The following is a 13,335-nucleotide window of genomic DNA, read 5'->3' on the forward strand; positions in this document are numbered from 1 at the left end:
GACTTTCAATAAAATAGAGGACTTTCAAGCTTTCTCAGTGAAAAGACCAGAGCTGAATAGAAAATTTGACTTTCAAACACAACAATTAATAGAAGCATGAAAAGGTAAACAAGAAAGAGAAATCATAAGGGACTTACTAAAGTTGAACTGTTTTGTTTAAATCCTACATAGAAAGATGATGTGTATGATTCATGAGACCTCAACATCATAGTAGCTGAAAGGAATATGCATATGTATATGTAAACATATATATATATACACACATATGTGTGCATCTATGTGTGTATATATGTAGGTATATATACATATATATGTGTGTATATATATATATACACACACACACACACACAAAGGGCACAGGGTGAGTTGAATATGAAGGGATGATATCTAAAAAAATAAAATCAATTTAAGGGATAAGAGAGGAATATATTGAGAAAGGGAGAAAGGGAGAGATAGAATGGGGTAAATTATTTCACATAAAAGTGGCAAGAAAAAGTGGTTCTGTAGGAAGGGAAGAGGGAGCAGGTGAGGGGGAATGAGTAAATCTTGCTCTCATCAGATTTGACCCAAGGAAGGAATACCATACATACTCAATTGGGTATTACCCCACAGGAAAGAAGGAGGAAGAAGATAAAAAGAAGGGGGACGATAGAAGGGAGGGCAGACAGGGGGAGGAGGCAATAAAAAAACAAACATTTTCAAAAAGGCACAGGGTCAAGGGAGAAAATTCAGTAAAGGGGGATAGGTTAGGAAGGAGCAAAATATAGTTAATCTTTCACAACATGAGTATTGTGGAAGGGTTATACATAACGATACGCATGTAGCCTATGTTGAATTGCTTGCCTTCTTAGGGAGGGTGGGTGGGGAGCGAAGAGGGGAGAGAATTTGGAACTCAAAGTTTTAAAAACAGAAGTTCAAAAACAGCAACAACAAAAAAAAGTTTTTTGATGCAACTAGGAAATAAGATACACAGGCAATGGGGCATAGAAATTTATCTTGCCCTACAAGAGAAGAAGGGAAAGGGGGATGGGAGGGGAGTGGGGTGACAGATGGGAGGGCTGACTGGGGAATGGGGCAACCAGAATATACGCCATCTTGGAGTGGGGGGAGGGTAGAAACGGGGAAAAATTTGTAATTCAAACTTTTGTGAAAATCAATGCTGAAAACTAAATATGAGTATAAGAACAAGAAAGAGACTGGGGGGATTGGTTGCAGGAAATAAATTACTGTGAAGATTTTGTACACATTTCTGCCTTTACAAATATGTAAATAATTTGGATTTCACAGTTTTATTTAGAATTTTTTTCCTCATATATTATCTCCTGAAGTTATCCTCAGAGATGCCTCATTGGGAAATGGAGATCTGGAAGTGATGCCTGTAGAACAGAGGTTTGGTCGTACTAGTGTGACTATCGATTGATCAGTTAATCAATAAGCATTTACCAAAGGCCTACTATGCATCAGACCCTGTGCTAAGCCCTAGAATAAGCTAGAAAGGCTTCCAGTAGAGGCCTAGGACTGTTGCCTAAGGGCCAGTCTAGCTCAGTGCAGAGAGACTCACTCCTTGGCTGGTCACAGAGGGGATGCATTTTTGTGCAGGACAAGTCTTGGAGACCATGTGCTAAGATGTTGTGACAACCATCCGTGGAAGGAACAACCTTACCAAGGAGATGGGAGACCCTGGGACTATAAGCATTGTGGTTTCTATTTTCTGGATTACCATAAACTCCATACCAATTATAGAAAACAGAAACTACAGACCCCTACAGCCTCCAGCAGCGCCAGCCACCCCACACCCTAACCCTTCAGCACAGCACCAAACATGAAGGTCCCCCATGGGCTTCAGCACAATATCGGTGCAGTACCAGGTTAATAGCCAGGACCTACAGCCCCTAGCACAAGAAGCCTGTGACTGTGCTTCTTCCACCCTGGGAGCAGAGCTCAAATTTAAAAGAAAGGAAAATGGCCAAAAAAAGATGAGCAAAAAACAACAACAAAAAAATTTGACTCTAAAAATTTATTATGGTGACAGGGAAGATCAAGATGAAAACTCAGAAGAGGATGACAATGTCAAAACACCTATGGGGCAAAACCCCAAACAAAAACAAGAAGTTGTCTCAAGCCCAGAGAGAACTCATGAAAGACCTCAAAAAGGAACTTAAAATTCATATGAGACAGGTAGAAGAAAAATGGGGAAAAGAAATGAGAATAATGAAAGAGAGTTAGGAAAAAAGAGTTAATAGCTTTGAAAACAACTGGTTAAAAAGTGGAATTGGCCAAATGGAAAAGGAGATACAAAAATCCACTGAAGAAAAGAACACCTTAAAAAGTACAACTGCCCAAACAGAAAAGGAGGTACAAAAGCTAACTGAGGAGACAAAGTCCTTAAAAGTTAGAATTGGGCAAGTGGAAGTTAATGACACTATGAGACATCAAGAAGCAATCAAACAAATTCAAAAGGATGAAAAAATGGAAGAAAATGTAAAATACCTCATTGGAAAAACAACTAACCTGGAAAAAATGATCCGGGAGAGACAATATCAGAATCATTGGACTACCTGAAAACTATAATCAAAAGGAGGATCTGGAAATTTTTCAAGAAATTATCAAGGAAAACTGCCCTGATATCCTGGAACCAGAGGGCAAAATAGGCATTGAAAGAATCCAGCAATCACCTCAGGAAAGAGATCCCAAAATACAAACTCCAAGTAACATTATAGTCAAATTAGAGAACTATCAGGTCAAGGAAAAAATACTAAGAAACAATTCAAATATCAGGGAGCCACAATCAGGATTACACAGGCTTAGCAGCTACAACAATAAAGGATCAGAGGTCATGGAACATGATATTCCAAAAGGCAAAAGAGCTAGGACTACAACCAAGAATCACCTACCTGAAGAAATGCAGTATTTCCTTCAAGGGAAAAAAATGATCATTCAACGAAATAGAAGGATTTCAAGAAAATTGAGAGAAAATCTTTGCAACTAGTGTCTCTGATAAAGGCCTCATTTCTAAAATATACAGGGAACTGAGCCAAATATATAGGAATACAAGTCATTCCCCAATTGAGAAATGATCAAAGGATATGAACAGGCAGTTTTCAGAGGAAGAAATTAAAGATATCTATAGGCATATGGAAAAATGCTCTAAATCACTACTGATTAGAGAAATACAAATCAAAACAACTCTTAGGTACCACATGTCTCCTGTCAGATTGGCTAAAATAACAAAATGGGAAAATGATAAATGCTGGAGAGGATGTAGGAAAATTGGAACATTGTTACATTGCTGGTGGAGTTGTGAACTGATCCAGCGATTTTGGAGAGCAATTTGGAACTATGCCCAAAGGGCTATAAAAATGTTCATACCCTTTGACCCAGCAATACCACTTCTAGGGTTGTATCCCAAAGAAATCACACAAGCGGGAAAAGGACCCATATGTACAAAAATATTTATAGCAGCTCTTTTTGTGGTAGCTAAGAATTGGAAATCAAAGGGATGCCCATCAATTGGGGAATGGTTGAACAAGCTGTGGTATATGAAGGTAATGGAATACTATTGTGCTATAAGAAATGGAGATGATATGGACTCCATAACAACCTGGAAAAACCTACATGACGTAATGCTGAGCGAGCAGAGCAGAGCCAGGAGAACATTATACACAACCACAGATATATGGAATCTGTGAGGACCAACCCTGACAGACTTCACTCTTCTCAGCAACACAAGGTACAAAGACAACACCAAAGGACTCACGATGGAGAATGCTATCTACATCCAGAGAAAAAACTATGAAGTATGAATGCAGATCGAGGCACACTTCATGCTAGCCTTTCCACCCCCCCCCCTTTTTTTTCTTTTTCTCTCTTTTGTTTTTGTTTTTGGGTTGTTTTTTTTTCGGTCCTGTTTCTTCTTTCTCATGATTCATTTCATTGATCACAGTTCTTCTCCATAACTTGACTAGTGTGTAAATTAATTCAATGCGAAGTTATACGTGGAAGCTATATGGGATTCCATGCCATCTTGGGGAGGGAGGCGGGGAGGGAGGGAAGAAAATCTGGAACTCAAAATTATGTAGAACCGAGTGTTGTAAACTAAAAATAAAAAGAAAAATGCTATAAAAAGAAGAAGAAGACTAGAATTAAACCAAAAACTTGATGTCCAATATCAAGTTGCAAGAGAAACCTAAAAAGTTAAAAAGGGAAAAGAAAACCTAAGGGATTCAATAGAAGTGAACTATTTACATCCCTATATGAAAAGATGATACTTGTAATTCTTAAAAATTGTACCATTAATAGAACACATAGACAGAGGATATAGGTATAAGATGAATTTGAGGAAATGACATAAAAAATAACTAAGTGATGAGAAAGAGGAGTACACTGGGTACAGAAGAAGGGAGAGGTAGAACTGAGTAAATTATTTCACATGAAGAGATGGGGAAAACTTATTATAGTGGAGGGAAAGATATAGGGGTTACTCTCATCGGTACTGGCTCACAGAGGGAACACTATCAGCTGAATATAGAAATCTATCTTACCTGACATGAAAGTAGGAGGGAAGGAGATTAAGTAAAGGTGGTGGTAAGACTTATAGAAGAGAGAAAAAGGCGGGGGAGGTGGTGGACAGAAGCAAAATACTGTGAAGGAGGAAAGGGTCAAAGTAGAGAGGACAAACAGGAGGAAAAGATGGAGGGAAATACACAGTAATTATAACTGTGAATGTGAATGGGATGAACTCTCCCATAAAATGGAAGCAGATAGCAGAGAGGATTAAAAGCCAATATGTTACAATATCTTGTTTCCAAGACAATTACAAAGGACTCACAAAGAAAAATGCTATCCACAACCAGATAAAAAAAAAAACAAAACAACTGATGGACCCTGAAAGCAGATTGAAGCATACTTTTTTCACCTAATTATTTTGTGTGGCTTTTTTCCATTTGATCTGTTTCTTCTTTCACAACTGCAACTATTATGGAAATATGTTTTACATGATAGTACATGTATAACCTATATAAATTGACTACCATTTCAGGAAGAGGGGAGGGGAGGGAGGGTGGGAGAAAAATTTAGAACTCAAAATCTTGTAAAAATGAATATTCAATATTGTCTTGATGTGTAATTGGGGGAAAAATAAGATACAATTTTTAAAAAATAAAGGTGAACTTCTCTATGGAGAAAAAAGTATATGTTTGGGGTAGAGAGGGACATGGTCTCTGCATATGTCATCTGCCTAGCCAGCTGGGCAACTGAGTTCCCAAACATCAAGACATGTACTATAGTAATGCCCTCTCCCCTTCCCCACCTCCCTCAGCCCTTGGTAGGAGGGTGGTTTATGGGGAATTTTCCCCAACCTCTCCATTCTCCCCACTCTGATCTTTCTCATCCAACTTACTCCAGTGGTCCCGGATAATCATCTTGGCAACTTGGAAAGCAAGTATACTGCCCTCAGGGACGGTCACTGTCTTCACTGTGTTAAAGTGACCCTTACCCTCACCCTGAGGAGAGAAGGAAAGAGGAAAAGAATCACAGATCTAGAACTGGAAGGGTCCGCAGAGGTCAGCTCATCCAGCCCTCTCCTTCTCAGGAAATCCCTTCTCAGAGAGATGAAGGGACTTGCCCAAGGTCACACAGCTGGAATCTGGACTCAGGTCCTTTGACTCCAAATCCAGTGCTCAGAGATAGTTGGGCTTACAGCAGGAATCCCAAGATTAGGGAATGGAGGAGAGGGAGGATCAGAAGTCTGGAGTCTGAGTAAAAGTTAGCCCCCAGTTCTCTGCAATGGGGAGAGAGGGAATGAGAAGAAATAGTAGGGAGGCACAGAGGCTTTGAGCTACAACATGGGTTGGACCTTGTCATATGCAGATGTGACTGAGGACAACAATCCACTCTCAAGTATTTTCAGGTGTCCCCTAAGCCCTTTCCCCACATTCCCCCCACACTTTCAACCCCAGGCTGGCTCCCCTCTAATCAGAGTGTGTGTGAGTGTGTGTGTGTGTGTGTGTGTCTGTCTGTCTCTGTGTATCTCTTTGTGTCTCCGTGTATCTCTGTGTGTCTCTGTGTGTCTGTCGGCTTCCTTATCAGACAGTCCTGGGAAATCTCATCAAATTTAAAGGAGCTTCTTGGAGTCCTGAGGAAGGGAATTCAGCAGCTTCCTGACTTGCCCAATGGAAGTACTCTTGGATTATCTGCTATTTGATGATTATCCACACCCCTGAGAGTGGCTGAGAACTGGCTGAGCACCAGTTACCCACACCGGGATTTTTTTTATAGATATGCCCCAAATAAGACACAAGAAAGGGACACGGACCTGCAGAGTCTTCAAGCCTAGTCCAGGTCTCTGCATGGCTGCTGGAAGTCTTTGGGGATATGGAGCTAAGGTTAGAAAGTCAATGGATGCTAGGGCACTTGGACCTTCCCCGCTCCCCACCCCCATCCATCCAAAATATGAGCTCTGACCTGGACACATGAGGCTACAGGAATGGTGATCTTCCCAAAGCCTTCCCTATTTCTGGACCTCTTCACAATGGTCTCTTTCTGAGTCTTCACAGCTTCTGTCACAACATACAGGTTCTCTCCCTGTTTCCGAAGCTGCTGAAAGATAGAGGGCTCTGGTTTCTTCAGTTTCCTGTAGAAGAGGAAGAAGGAATATAATAGGCAAGGGATTTGGGATTCCCTCTCCCATCTCTCTCACTCACGCCCTTACTCACAGCCATCTCCAGGGTACAGCATATTTGGATTTCATCATGCTGTGTTGGGGAAGTTAATATGGTGCTAAGTGGGCGTTTAGACTCAGAGGATGGTTTGTATACATGTTTGAAGGGCCTAAAGCATGACTGGAGCCAGAAGGACCCCTGTCTCCTATAAAGTCAAACACATTTTAGGAAGGATATCATTAAGGCAGAGCCTAAAAAGAAAGGCCACTGAGATGATGGTGAGTTTGAAAAAAAAAACCCAATTAAGTAGGATAGAAACAGCTGAAGGAACTGGGCTTGTTTAGCCTAGAAAAGAGAGAGTTCATGGGAAACATAATAATCCCTGTCTTAAAATAGGATAAGCATTGACATGGGGCAGAATGAACAAACTTGTTCCCTTCTCAACGCCAGAGGGAAGAAATAGGACCAGCTCAAGGAAGTCTCCAGGGAATCTTTCAACTCAGAGGAAAGAACTTCCTAACAATCAGAGCCTTTCACCACAGGCATGGGAGGCCAGGTGAAGCAGCTAGCTCCTTCTTGCTGGAGGCCTCTATGCACAGGCTAGGACTCCCAAATCAGGCACAGCACCTGCCTAGATTCCCCCGCTCAGACCCCAAACCCTCCACAAAACTGGCTTGAATCTGTGTCTGGTATTACCTCACGCAGTTCCCTTTTGGGTCCTCTATATTATATCTGAACTAATTCCACCCCCATGTCTCTCTGAACCCTCTCCTGCCTCCTGCCTTTGCTCCTGCTGCCCCAGGAGCTTGGGATACCTTCTCCCTTCCCCCATATGCAAATGTTGAAGTCTCTGCTCTCCTTTTCAGGAGGAACCTTTCCTATCTCAGCAGAATATGATGTTTCCCTCCTCTAATGCCTCATAACACATTATCACTGAATCATAGATTTAGAGCTGGAAGGTACCTTAGAGGTCCTGGACTACAACCTCCTCATTTTACAGATGAGGAAACTGAGGCCAGGGAAAGTTAAGTGACTCGTCCAACCTCATAGGGGTAATAAGCAACAGAAATGAGATTGGAACTCAGGGGCTCTGACTTCAGAGTCAGTGCCTTTGCTACATGCGCATGAATGAGAAGATGTACAGTGTGATAGGTACCAGTGAGAAAAAGTATTCAGAGATGCTTTTAAAAAAAGATTTTTCATCGATATCTTTTGCTTTGACATCACCTAGATTTTCTCCCTGTATCCTTCTTCATTCTTCCAGAAAGTCATCCATTATAATAAAAAAATTTTTAAAAGGAGGAAGAAAAATTTCAGCAAACTCAATCATCTCGGAAAAAATCTGACATGATGAGCAATGTTCTACAACTATCGTCCCCAACCTCTGCAAAGAACCAGGGGAGCTTCCTTCTCTTATCTCTTCTTTGAGCCAAGTTTATTTTTTGTAATTTTGCACATCCAGTTACAATTATTTTGTGGTTGTTCTTTCCATTTACAGGGCTGTAGTCATCATTTTTGGAGCAACTATGTGGTACAATGGATACACTGCCAGGCCTGGAGTCAGGAGGACGTATGTTCAATCTGGCCTCCGATACTTATCAGCTATGAGACCCTGGGCAAGTCACTGAACTTGTTTGCCTTAGTTTCCTCATCTGTAAAGTGAACTGGAAAAGGAAATGTCAAAAACACTTCAGTATCTTTGCCAAGAAAAACCCAAATGGGGTCATGAAGGGTCAGACACAACTGAACAACAATCTATTGTTTATAATTGTTTTCCTGTCTCTGCTTCCTTCACTTTACACCAGTTTGTGTGAGGCTTTCCATGAGTCATTAAGTTAATCATGTTGGCCTTTTTTTTTTAAACAACATAGTAATATCTTACCACCTTTATGTTCCATAGTTTGTATGGCTATTTCCCTTATCAATAATTATTTACTTTGTTTCCAGTTCTTTGCTACAACAATAAGTGTGGCTATAAATATTTTGGCATGCACAGAGCTTTTCTTTATGAAAATAACCTCCACGTGAGTATATTCCTGTCATTGGAATCTCTGGGTCAAAGGGTATGGACATTTGAGCCTTTTTTTGCATAATTCCAGATTATTTTCCAAAAAGGTTATATTTAATTCACAGATCCACCAACAATGCATTAGTGTGCCTGTCTTCCCACAACCTTTCCAATGCTGACTATTCCTGTCTTTTGTCATTTTTGCATCTTTGCTGGATGTGAGGTAAATCTTCAGGGTTGTTTTGATATGAATTTTTCTCATTACTAATCATTTGGAGCATTCTTTCACAAGCTTGTTAATAGTTTTGCAATTGTTGTGAGAACCAGTTGTTCAAATTTTTTTACTACTTCTCTATTGGGGAGAATGGTCTTTCATTCTTTGGTCTTACATATTTTTGTAAGTTGTTGATATTTCTTGGGCATAAGACCCTTATGAGAGATATTTGATAGAAAGATTTTTTCCCACAGTCCACTGCTTCCCTTCTTATCTCAGATGTGCTTATTTTGTTTGTATAGAAACTTTTAAAATCCATCTATTCAAAATTACCTGTTTTATCTTTTAGAATTGCTTGTATCCTTTGTTTGGTTAAGAATTTATCCTCAGCTCATAGTTGTGAAAGTTATGGTTAATATTTGGATTACATATCTATATTGAATTTGGTGTGTCATATGGTATAAGCTATTGGTCTAATCCTAATTTCTGACAAACTGCTTTCTTGTTTTCCTATCCATTCTTAAGAAATATGGAATTCACATACCCTTTGATCCAGCAATACCACTGTAATACCACTGTGTCCTAAAGGCATCACTACAAAAGGGAAAAAGACTTACATGTACAAAAATATTTAGAGCAGCAATTTTTCTGGTGACAAAGAATTGGAAATCAAGGGGATGCCCATCAATTGCGGAATGGATGAACAAGTTGTGGTACGTGAGTGTAATGGAATATGATTGTGCTATAAGCAATGATGAGCAGACAGATTTGAGAAAAATCTAGAAAGACTCACATGAACCAATGCAAAGTGAAATGAGCAGAACCAGGAGAAGAACACTGTACACAGTAACAGCAGCATTGTACGATGATCAGCTATGACAGACTTACAATATAATGATCCAAGACATTTCCTAAGGACTCATGATGGAAAACGTTATTCATATCCAGAGAAAGAACTGATGTAGTCTAAATGCAGATTGAAGCATTCTATTTTTACTTTTTTGTCTGTGTTTTTTCCTTTGGGTCTATTTCTTATTTTACAACATGACTTCACTTTCACTTCACTTTCACTTCCCTTCCTACTCTAAATCTTGGGTCCTATTATCAATCCCAAAGGTCACAAAGACAGAATACTTCCCCTGAGGAAAAACATTGCACACTCCTCTTTTAAACATTTAGCTGCCTAAAGGGAGCAATACTTTTTAAGTGAATCTATACTGGGCAGCCAGGAGAGGGCAGGAGCTTCTAGTTTTTTAGCTCCTTTGCTATATTTAAGTAAACAGAGGCTCAAAGATAAGCTACCTAGTCATAGTCTAAATTCAGTGCTCTTTCCTCTGGATTGTATCACCTGTGTTTATAGGACATCTCCACCCACAAGCTGAATCAGCCTCAAGCTGAGCTCATTCAACTGTAAACCAGACCCTTTTTCTGATTTTACTATTTCTATCTGCAGCAACTCTGTTCACATAGTCTCCTATGTTGGCAACCTGGGAGTTATTGCTGGCTCTCCACTCTCTCTCCTATTTCACATCTAATCAGTGAGTAGCCCCTATTGCTTCCATCACCTTTTACATCTGTCCCCTCCTCTCAATACCCACTGCCTCCACAGGCCCAAATCACCACCTATATGAACTAAATCAATTGCCTCCAAATGGGCCTTCCTGCCTCCTCCATCCTCTCCCTCCTTTACTCTGTTCTTCATATTGCTGCCAGACTCATCTTCCTCATCTGTCAATGTGGCCACATCATTCCTCTGCTCAAAAGTCTTCAATGACTCCCTACTGCCTACTAAATACAGTTCAAACTCCTCTGTCTGATATTCAAGACCTTCCTTCATTTTCATGCCCATCTGCCTTTCCTATCTTTCTTCACAGGACTCCACTCCATGATCTTTCCATGCTTGAAACTGCCCTCAAAAAGGCAAATTGAAACAACCCAGAGGTTTCACCTTACCTCCAAAGATTACCAAAAATAGACATGAGCAATGTTAGAGTGGCCACTGGAGATGGTGCCGTGAACTGGTTCAGTCTTTCTGGAAAACAATTTGGGATGATGCTAAAATGTCCACATCTTTGACCTGGAGGTCCTAGTGCTAGGCATGTATGCTCCAAGGAGATTAAAGATAGAGGGTCATATTCATACTAGCACTTTTTGTGGTAGCCAAGAACTTGAAACAAAGCAGGTGCCTAAATAAATTGTGGCATCTGAATGTATGAGTGTGAGAAATAAAGAACTGGAAGAATTCAGAGAAACATGGGAAGACTTCTATGAACTGATGCAAAATAAAGTAAACACAAGCAGGAAAAGAATATACACTGACTACAGTGGTATAACTGAGAAGAGCAAAAACGAAACTTAATATTGAGGAACTATAATGACAGAACAAAAATGAACCTTCCTTTACTGCAGAGGTGGGGAACTATGGGACATGGAACATTTTATACACAGGCAGACCCAGTTGCCACATTGGCTAGTTTTGATGACACATTTTCTGCGTTTATTTTGCATTCTTTGCCTCAAAGAATGGATTACTAGTTGAGGAGAGACATTTAGGTGTGGAGGTGGTATTAAAACAAAAGATAACAATGCATTTTTTTTAAAACACTGCCCTTTCAACATGCCTTCTTTGCTCATGTTGTTCCTGATTCCTGAAATGTCTTCCCTCATTCTCTTAACCTGTTAAATTCCCACCCATCAATTAAGCTAAACTCAAATGCTCCTTCCTCCAGTAAACCTTTCCAGATCTCCTCCCATTAGGAATAATCATCTTTGGATCTCACTTTCTACCCTCCTAGTACACTTATGTAATATTGTGAATTGTTGTTGAAATGGATCATTCTCATTCCCCAATAGACTGTGAGCCCCAGGAGGTTAGGGATGGGGGCTTATCCAGGCCTCAAACAATACAGGACATTTGTGGATATTGATATGAAGTAAACTCAACCCCTACACAAGGAAAACTCTGACCCTATTTCTCTCTGGTTGCCCCTGGGACACTTTCCTTTTGCTCCCACTCCCTTCTCCACCTTCCCCCAGCCCACAAAGAGAAGTCACAAGAGCTCTCAGCTCTTGTCCATTCCTCTCACCTTTCCTTCTGTAAGCAGTCCCAGGTGGTAGGGGACACGGTGAGAATCTTGACCTCCAGGACAGTTCTGTTTGACTTTGAGATCTGTCCTGAAATCTTCCCCTGCACCACGGCAGTCACCTCCACACCAGCAGACACCTGCCCATCCACCTCATCATTAAAGTGGAAAGGTCCAAGCTGGGTCACTTCTAGGGGGAGAGAAGCCAATCCTTAGCTAAAGTGAGCATTAAACCTGGTTGTGCAGCAGGGGCCACCACGGGACAAGGTAAAGGCATCTGGGACTCCAACCTTACGTATACTTACCCAGTCACAGTAACTTGCAGTTCTATAGCACTTTAAGATGTACAAAGTGTTTTTCGTACAACCAGCCTGGGAAATTGGGTGTAAAAATATTATCATTCCCATTTTATAACAGAAGGAAACAGAGGCTCCAAGAAGGTAAGTGACTTATCCCCAGTCACACATGTAGTAAGCTCAAACCCAAGTCTCTGGCTTGTTCCACAGCTCTGCATTGCCCCTCCAATTCACCTCAACCCCTATTTAGGGTGGCTGGACAGAATACTCTGAACTTCACTGATACAGGACCACATGTGACCACACCCTCAGTCCTAGGAAAGTTGTGTATTCTGGCCAAGCCTGCTGAGCCCACTTCCCCTTCATAGTCCATCTCAGCAACCTTCCCCAGCTCCTTCTTTCACCCCCTCACCTCCTCAGGGGATTGTACCTGGTTCTGGGGAGCTCGGATCCAGAATGTCCTTGAGAGTCAAATTGAGGCAAACATACTTCGATCTCCAAAACAAGGAGCTCCTGGTCTTCTTCCGGACCAAGCAGTAGGGACTGAAGTGGGTGGAACTCTTGAGGCTGTCCACAGGGATCAGCTCCCCATTTCTGCTCAGCTCTTTGATAAGGTTCTTTGCAGCCCACTCAAATGCAGAAGCCATGATTCTTAGGAAGGGTGAGGGAGAAGAGGAGACAGAAGCTAGTTTAGTCTCTCTGACTCCATTCTCCTGAAAGGATGGAATAGTCAGTTTAACACTTTACCATGTAAGCCATCGGACAGCTAGTCAGTCCAAAATCATTTATTATGCATCTACTATGTGCTAGGCTCTGTGCTAAGGACTAGGTATACAAAATGAAAAAAAGACAAAAAGACAGCCACTATACTTGAAAAGTTCACAACCTAATGGGAGAGATAATATGTAAACAACTAGGTACTATATTATATATATATATATTTATATATATGATATATATAATATATATAATATATATAAATATATATATAAATACATATATATACATACATATATACACACGTGTATATGTGTGTGTGTACATATACACAATACATATACATATACACATAAAA

At 40.6% G+C, this 13,335-nt stretch overlaps 1 protein-coding gene across 1 annotated transcript in view; it reads right to left on the reverse strand.

Moving 5' to 3' along the window:
- Positions 1-12,907, reverse strand: part of LOC118834680 (gasdermin-D-like) — a 30,401-nt gene extending 17,494 nt beyond the window's left edge. Inside the window, exons 1-4 of the mRNA XM_036742123.1 lie at positions 12,691-12,907; positions 11,968-12,154; positions 6,463-6,631; positions 5,399-5,501 (exon numbers count right to left, since the gene is read on the reverse strand). Of these exons, the coding sequence (XP_036598018.1) occupies positions 5,399-5,501; positions 6,463-6,631; positions 11,968-12,154; positions 12,691-12,907 (676 nt within the window). The remainder of the gene's footprint in view (positions 1-5,398; positions 5,502-6,462; positions 6,632-11,967; positions 12,155-12,690) is intronic.
- Positions 12,908-13,335: the final 428 nt, after the last annotated feature.

The sequence above is a fragment of the Trichosurus vulpecula genome, chromosome 1 (genome assembly GCF_011100635.1).
Source record: "Trichosurus vulpecula isolate mTriVul1 chromosome 1, mTriVul1.pri, whole genome shotgun sequence".
NCBI lineage: Eukaryota > Metazoa > Chordata > Mammalia > Diprotodontia > Phalangeridae > Trichosurus > Trichosurus vulpecula.